Source organism: Mesoplodon densirostris, chromosome 10, assembly GCF_025265405.1.
Source record: "Mesoplodon densirostris isolate mMesDen1 chromosome 10, mMesDen1 primary haplotype, whole genome shotgun sequence".
NCBI classification, from domain to species: Eukaryota; Metazoa; Chordata; class Mammalia; order Artiodactyla; family Ziphiidae; genus Mesoplodon; species Mesoplodon densirostris.
Genome location: NC_082670.1, coordinates 10,704,554 through 10,712,770, shown reverse-complemented (window position 1 = coordinate 10,712,770; position 8,217 = coordinate 10,704,554). Strand labels below are relative to the sequence as shown.

Below are 8,217 nucleotides of genomic sequence, written 5' to 3'. Positions count from 1 at the left end.
AAAAGGAAATTTGGATAGATTTCTATAAAGACCTCAAGATTTCAAGGAAGGAAAGACAGCAGGGGGCTCATCCTATGACCTACGGAAGTTGCTGAGCTGCTTACAGCGGGCTTGAAAGAGCCCAGCTCACGGGTGGTGACACGGGAGGGGCACCCTTCCACTTGCAGGGAGTTACTTCGGGAAAAGGCTGCCCTGCAGGAGGAGAAGTGGAAACTGCGTTCAGTTTCTTCCACACACAAAGTGGCTGCAACAATAGGGCACTTAGGGCGGGAACCCGGGACCGCTGGCTAGCTGCGGGGAACTCGATTTAGGCATCGTGTTCCCGGGGAATCTGAAAGGCCCAGAACCAAGGCCAGCAGAGAAGCCACTGGCCTCTGCGAGGCGTCCAGGCAGCGGAGTGAGGGCCCTTAGGACTCGCTCCTGGGCCAGGGGCAGGCCGACTGTCGCTCCAGGCCACCGCGAGCCACAGGAAGCCCAGACTCAGCTCCTGGCCCGGCGGGCACCTCAGCCTGGAAGACGCGCCCGCCGCGGAGGAGTTACACAGAAGAGCCCCACGTCCCTCAGTGTGCCACCTGCACCTTCAAAGGTCAGTAAGCCTTGCGGGAAGAGGCTGTTTACAGCCACGCTACAGCCCTGGCCACATCCTCCCTGAATCAGTCACGCCACCCATGACCGTAGCTATGCGGATTCACCATTCAGAGAAAAAAGGATGGGGTGACACGTCCTCCTGGGGCTGGGCGCCAGGCGCTGCGAGGAAAGCGTGCGCCAGCTTGGCACCAGCCAGCGGGCACTGCCTGGAATGCTGCCCCGAGCTCCCGGCCAAGTGCACGGCGACGCCGGCCACAGGGGCCGTGAGCGCCAGCGGGGAAGGAACTGGCCTTACCCGTGGCTGTGGAGCCCAAGAGTAAATTGATCCCATGCGTTTAGGGGTGGGGACCAGTTAACTCTTTTTTTGTGAAGCCCAAGCTTGGCATCTTTCTAAAGCCTGGGCCTGTGTGGCGGGGAGCAAGCCATCACTGGGAGAGCTGGTGGGAACTACAGGACCACGGCAGGACGCCAGGCAGAGCTGCACGGCTGAGGGCCCTACAGGCTCCATCAGGAAGGAAACCGGAAGCAGCTCAAGCGGCCGCCTTCAGAGAGCAGTCAGGGTTTGGAGAGGCCCCTCCTCCACTGCACATCCTACCCTCACCTACCCTGTCACTGCTGCTTTCCTGTGGTCCCGAGAGAGGAGGATGGGCAGAGATACATCTCCAGTCACCCTCACCAGCATCAAGAGGGAGGGAAAGGATCCCCCCTGGAGAAGCCGGCGTGGAAGGTCCAGCACCGCAGGTGTGGCTGGTGTCTGCCCAATGCTGGGGCTTCTGCACAGACTCTTCAGTGCAAAGCGAGCCTGGAAGGCCCTCAGGTGGTTCTGGAGGACCAGTCCACCAGCAGCTGGAAATTCAGCCTTTTCGGGAATGGTTTGTGGCCTGCATGCATCGGTCCTCGACTCGAAGGCCATTAACTGCCAAGCCACCCGGTCACCAGCCCTGGGGCACACAGAGAAAATGAAGAACATCGGCCAAGCAGTTTGTCACCCCAGCCTTTATGCCCTCAAAAGGGGTCTTATGCTCACACGCATGATACCACCACGCCACCCATGGCTGTTGGTATGCGTAAGATCACCCGTGACACCGGGCTTTGCTAATGACGACTTTCCCCTTCTAAACCAGAGCTTCCTGGAAGGCAGCCCGGCTCAGCCTGAGGGGACAGGACAGGCGCTCGTGCCAGCCTTCCAGGCCTGGGGCACACACTGTCGACCACAGGCTCCCCCAGCAAAGGGCTCTCCCTTCAGTTCACGGCCTGGGTGACAGCTGAAGGGAGAGGACAGTGCTCCCTCAGCAGCCGCCTCCTCAGGGCCCCCCAAACCAGGTGGCACACCTGGAGCCAGTGTATTTGGCCAAGTCTAGAAGGCCAGCCGGATCGCCCGCTTTGCACAGTCAGCCCAGGCCAGATCCACTGCCTCGGCTTAAGTGTCTGTCGCCTAAGGCTCACCGGTGCCTGAACAAACATGGTACCTGCCAGCCTGGCCGGAGAGGCCCGGGGTTTCTCCTAGTGCTGGAAAGTCTCCGGTGCTCTCGGCCCTGCCCGGGGAAGGGCACAGTCCCTTATCAGCAGTGGCACCAGCACCTCTGACCACGGAGCGGTAACCATCGCAATCCTGCTTGTGTTTCCTTTTCCTTTTCTTCTTCTTCTTTTAAAAAAAGGTAGTTCAGAAGATTTACATCATAATGGGGAAGTGAATAAATACCAGCACTTATGGTTCTTATAAACGTATGTTTTGAAGACAGCATAGCACTCAAGAGGAATTCGACTGTTAAGGTCGGTGAAACCTAGGAAAACAAATAATTCAATCAAGACCCAGCGGCTGCGGAAGGTGTCGGATTTGACAGTCCAAGATCTCCATCCTAGAATTCCTTGTTTCTGACAGCCACAGGGAGGCTTAAACCTCCAACCAAAGGCAAATAAATCTCCACAGTACCCCTCAAGAACTTTAGACCCACTGAGTTCACCTTTAGTTTTGGAGAAGTTTAGTCTGGAGTTCCCGGGGGCCCTCAGCCCATGCAAGGACTCAGCAGCAAGGTGGGGACCCCCCCAGCCTTGCGTCTCCGAGTCAGGCACTGTTTCTCCAGATGTTCACCAAAGGAGAGGGTCAGAAGAACTCAGTCAATGGCTCTGTCGCTGACTAGCCCTGTGACCTTGTATAAGCCCCTCCTCTCTCTGCTTCAGTTTCCCCAGGGAGCATCACACACGACTGTCTGGGAGAATGACATGGAATCATAGGCATGATCCCGCTTCCGAAGTCCCATGTGGATTTGGTACTCTCTCCTAGTTTGGTCTCGGCTGACTGGCTGTAAATTGGCAATTGATCTTTTCTCCTCAGCTTACGTTCTCATAAATACCCACCATGTTGGTGGTCTGGCATTTAGCAGATCTTCAGCTTGAATGAGTTAAAAACTAGGCTTTGAGAAGGCTGTGTTCAGCCTGGGCCTTTCATGCTCCTTCCCTTACTTTCAGAAACCACAGTGGAACCTGTGGATCCCCACATAGATCTTTCTTTTATCTTCTCCCCTCACTGCACCCACCACAGCACTTGTCCTCCAGGAGCAGCTAGGACAGTTCAGTTTGCGGGTAAATGTTATAATTTGAGGGGGAAAAAACCCCACTTGATACTAACCTTGTTAAATGTCTACTCAATTCGTGAACTTCCATTTCAGTGCTTTTAAATTCATTGAGCTCCTTCCGAATGGCAGCCTGCAAGGAAGAGAAGCCCATGAGAGTGCAGAGGATGGAAAGCAGCTCACCTTCTATTCCTGTGTCTTCTTTCTTCGACAAAGCCATACACGTGCATAAAGCGGATTCTTCCACTGGGAGAAACAAAATCACCTGAGATCTCCTACGAAGAGTCCCGTCCCCCTAAGTCTAAGTTGCGAGCAATCTGATTTGGGATCCTGCCCAGAGCTCTTCCACCTGGGCAGCGAGAGGGCCCTTCCTCCTGGCCCACACTCCTGGGGCCTGAGTGCACACTACAAGGCCAGCCTCTCATCTTTCTTTGGTGAATCTAAGCTCATCAGAGGCACAGCGATGCCTCAGGATGGATACTTCTAGAGGAGGTATGTGAAATTCCCCAACCAAATGAAGGGGTGACGGCCGCTTCCCTTTGACTCATGAAGCCTTGGCTGCTTTACAAGTCTGTTGACTCTGAGGTGATATATTTCACTGTGGAGGGTATGGAATGTGTTTTGAATAACCTCAAACATGCATGAGATAAACCTGAATGACCTCGTCCTTACCGTCACAGATGTGGCCCACCGTCTGTGGCCACCGAGAAGGGGGAAGGAGGGCTGGAGCAAAAGAATGTCCAGGGTTGGAGAAAACCTCACTTCTCCCTCAGGGCTGAAAAGTTACGTGGGCCCTTTCCCATAGCTCTTTCTAAGGCTGATACGTGCTTTGATGGGAAGATATCAGGGCACGGAGAGTCTGAGGATGGAAAAGTCTTTTTTTTCTGTTCATCCAAAAAACTTTGATTGTGTGCAGTTGTACTGTGCTAGGTGTATTATGCAAAGAGGAATCAGAAAAGTTGTCACTGTTGGAGAGTTAACAGTCTAACAGAAGATGTAAGTGCATAAATAATAACAATTTATAAAATGACAGGCATCTCTAGAAAGGAACAGATAAAACAATTTCTACTTCAAGTTGGTCCATTTTTGGAGAGCCAGTTAAGATGCTACCCCTCAGTCAGACTGCTTGTATAAGTAAGATTAAGGGCAAGGCAGAAAGCGATTTAATACTTTTTGTTTTTGTGTATGTGAGAATTTTTATGATTATAAAAGTAATGCATGAGAAAATGCGCAAGGGACTTGAACAGACATCCACAAAAGGCCAGTCAACATATGCAAAGGGGCTTGAGCTCATTAGAAAACAGGGAAGTGCAACTAACCATCCTGAGAAACCACTACACACCCACCCAAAAGGGCTAAGATGATACCACGTGTTCACCGAAATGGGCAACAATGAGAACTCTCATAAGCTGCTGGTGAGTGTGTAAATTCATACAACCACTCTGGGACACTCTGTGGCATTACTACTAAAGCAACTAACCCTCTCCACACTGCAGGACACAAATATTCTACTTCTAGGTTCAACCCCAGCAGAAATGTGCACTCGTGAATGAAAAGACATGGAAAAAGAATGTTCATAGCAGCATTATTCACCACAGCAGCACTGTCCAGCAACAGTAAAGCAGGTAGATGCATTTTGGAAGATTCATAACTCTAAATACTAGGCTGTTTCCCTTTACAGTCCTCTTTGTGCATATTTTATATTAAAGATACACACTCTGTGCCCTTCCATTAAAAATGTAATAACACAAGCGTTTCTTCCTAAGGTAAAAAGTTATTTGTAAACATTTTAGTGGTCACACGATAGTTGACCGTATTCTTGTTACTAATGATCATTAACATGCACTGTGTGCCAGGCGCTGTGTTCAGTACTTTGTATTCTCTATCCAGCCTCATCCTGGAGCGCTGTGCTCCAGTACAATCATTGTTTCACGTCATCACCTAGGGCTGAAGTCCAGGCAATCTGCTTCTGCTCAAAGCCCCAGCCTCTGAGGCTGCCGGTCTGCTAGTCCTCAAAGCGTTCTTTTATCTCCTTACCAAACCATCAGCAACGAGGGCCACCACCTCAGGCGCACTGGCCTAGCCAATTCCGTCTACCAGAGCAATGCTAATACTTGGGACAAAGTGGACATGGTACCACACTTGCTGCTGCTTCCTCCAGTTTATCTATTCCTCTCTGGAAATTTCAACCTTATCATCTCACTCTTACTCTCACAGTTCTGCCTCAAAAATGTGACTGAAGACAGGAGATTAAGAGCCCTGACAATGTACTTCCATAATCTTCCTATTCTTTTTTTCCTTCCCACCATCCCCCAGGCAGGAAGGAGCTGACTTGACGTTCCCTCTTGGCTGGAGCCCTTCTTCCTTAAGCCAGTAAAACCACATGGTCTAAGACGAATGGGAATCTCTTCTATGCCATGGAAGGAACGCTATGGTCTGAGTCCTCCAGACTTAGCCCTTGATATGGGACCAGAAGACAATATCAGCAATTGGTAAATATCCCGAACAAAACAATACATCGCTCTACTCTTCAAAAATTTATCTGTCTTACAATTACTATTTTTAGTGTAGAGTGAGTGCCTGCCTCACATCTCTCCTGACCTGTATTTATGTTTTCGTTTTTTAAAAATATTTTTATACAGCAGGTTCTTAGTAGTCATCAGTTTTATACACATCAGTGTAAACATGTCAATCCCAATCGCCCAATTCATCCCACCACCACCTCCTGGAAAAGCCTTTACATAGGATCAGAATGGCTCCTCCCAAGGGAGGAAGGCACTTGGTTGAAGTGCCTGGCTGGTGGGGGGTGGGACGTGTGGGCACTGCTTCCCAGCAGCCCCGGAGGAACTGGATAGGCTCCCTCACAGCTGCTCAGGATTCTAGCTGGTACCTTCCCTTGACGTTTGCCAGTTCCCTCAGCCTTGGTCAGCAAGCACGCTGCAGTGAGTGTGGACAACAGAGCGAGGTCACATCTCTGTGACACAACTGCCCGGAGCAGGACGGAAGGGCCTGTCTCCTGCCCGAGGTGAGGGGTGCTGGTTCTTGGGGCTGCTCACCATGGATTCCTATAGAGGGGAGAGGTGAGGTTTCCACTCATCAGGACCTGGGGGCTGGCCCGCCCCGGGTGGGGGTCGGGGGACGGTTTCTGGGAGGTGCCTCTGGCCGCGTCAGTTCCCTCCCCCTCCCCCCATCCCGAGTGCAGCGGCTTCCCTGGGCTCAGGCTCCAGCCAGAGGCCGGGCTCTGGGTGACCTCCTGCATGGCCTGTGAGGAAGCCACCTGCCCCGGGAAGGGATGGGGCAAAGGCAGGACTCTAGGAGAAGCTTCCCAGTGTACCCGAGTCCCCTTATTGTCACTTGCACACTGCACAGCGTTGTCTTACACTTTTTTTTTTTTTTTTTAAAGGCCCTTACCCTCCAGTTCCTGACGGTGCCTGGATAAGAACCACAAAGGATCCCCAAGCAGAGGTCCCCTTAGATACGTGTATGGATGAAAGGCGTCTGTCTTGTGCCTTCTCCAGAGCAGGGGAGAACCAGCCCGGCGCCCTCTCCCCACGCTGTCTGGAGCCCTCGGGGGGAAAGGTGCCAGGAGCAGCGCCGCAGCCTGCCCGGCATCCACTCAACCTCCACTACCGACCTGGGCGCCCCGGCTCTGCGCCCGGGCTCCACACGGTCTCCTGGCGGCAAGCTGGAGACCCAGCACTCGGCTGGCCGTGAGGCCCCGGCCCCCCTTCCCATTCCGCTTACTTTGTCGGCAGCGGTGAGGCGGGTCCAGGGCTTGTCGGCCCTGCGGTCATAGTCCTGAGCATCGGCCACCTCCACATAATCGCTGAAGCGGATGAGGATCTTCCGTTCCCTCAGCTCTTCCACTGTGGGCCTCTGGCTGAGCTGTGGGAGGGAGAGATGGATGCAGTCAGCCTGTGACGTTTAGATCACTTGGTCCATCGTGAACTTATAGGTGGGAAGACGAGGTCCAGAGAGGTAGCTGATGCATCACACACATGTGAGGGGCAAGGGACACAGGGCTCCTGATTCCTGGACTTCTCCAGGGCTCTGTGAAGGAGTTTACTAACTCATGAGCTGCCTCCAGGCCTATTCAGACAGCCAGCCAGGCTGTCTCTTAATAACACTGCAGTGTCTCGGTCTGTACACACGGTGTGTCTGCATGGGTGTGGATCTTCCCACGTCTGTCCTACCTTTCCCAGCAGGTGACAGAAACCTTACACAACAGTTTTATATTATTCTCAATTTGTGAATCCACATCTGTGTGTCAAATTTAGTGCTCTCTGCAAGATGGGTTTGTAATACTTTCTGTGTGTGTGTCTTAGACACAAAGAAAGTGTATGTGCAAACAGTATGCAAACTACGGGGTGTGCAGGAATGAGAATATGTTGATTTATGAGGTCATGGAGACCCTACCCCTCAATAGCTCAAATGAAAGGTGAGTCCACAAAGGCAGAGCTAGCCCGTGTTGATGCCAAGGAAGACCCAGACGGGCCCTTTGGATAGGTCTGTGGTGAAGGAATGAAACAAGTGAATTATTCAACCATCTCCCAGTGTTACCCGCTAGCATCCTTCCTTTGTACTTTAACAACATAAGGCTGACATTTCTATTATCTCTTCCTGTCACCAGATTTATTTCTTCTGGAGCAACACAGTTGCTCTCTCTTTAGGATGCTGTCAATTCATGTTCAACCGATGTTAGTTAAAAGCAATTTTTCTCTAAGCCCTAGACTGTATTTAATTCTATTAATAGAAGATGCAGTCAAATAGAATCTTACCACAAAGGCCTATAAAACAAACACATGCAAGTGAATCCGAACCACTCCAGCTGTTTTGACTGTATATCATACACCTTTGGCTGCTGCCAGAATGTCCCAGCTTGCTACCAACTGGCCTACAATGGAAGAGCATCATTAGATGACTGCCTGGCTGGTGCTGAGCAGAATGGTCCAAAAGCAGGACCAAAGCAGCCTGCTGGTCCCCCTGGGCCAAGGGAGGAAAAACCTGGGGCTCAGAGGCCTACTGGGCTGTGGCACTGGTTACCTGTCTAGACACC

The 8,217-nt window shown here is 51.8% G+C and overlaps 1 protein-coding gene and 1 long non-coding RNA gene across 2 annotated transcripts in view; one reads left to right on the top strand and one right to left on the bottom strand.

The window, feature by feature from the left end:
* Positions 1–3,053: 3,053 nt before the first annotated feature.
* The window catches only part of PHACTR1 (phosphatase and actin regulator 1), a 542,166-nt gene continuing 537,002 nt past the window's right edge, over positions 3,054–8,217 (bottom strand). The window contains 3 exon segments of the mRNA XM_060110072.1: positions 3,054–3,203; positions 3,205–3,294; positions 6,906–7,046. Coding sequence (XP_059966055.1) covers positions 3,054–3,203; positions 3,205–3,294; positions 6,906–7,046 — 381 coding nt within the window.
* Positions 4,520–8,033, top strand: LOC132497129 (uncharacterized). The gene is made up of 3 exons (XR_009533566.1): positions 4,520–4,786; positions 5,478–5,653; positions 6,565–8,033. It is a non-coding gene; the product is annotated as an uncharacterized LOC132497129 (long non-coding RNA).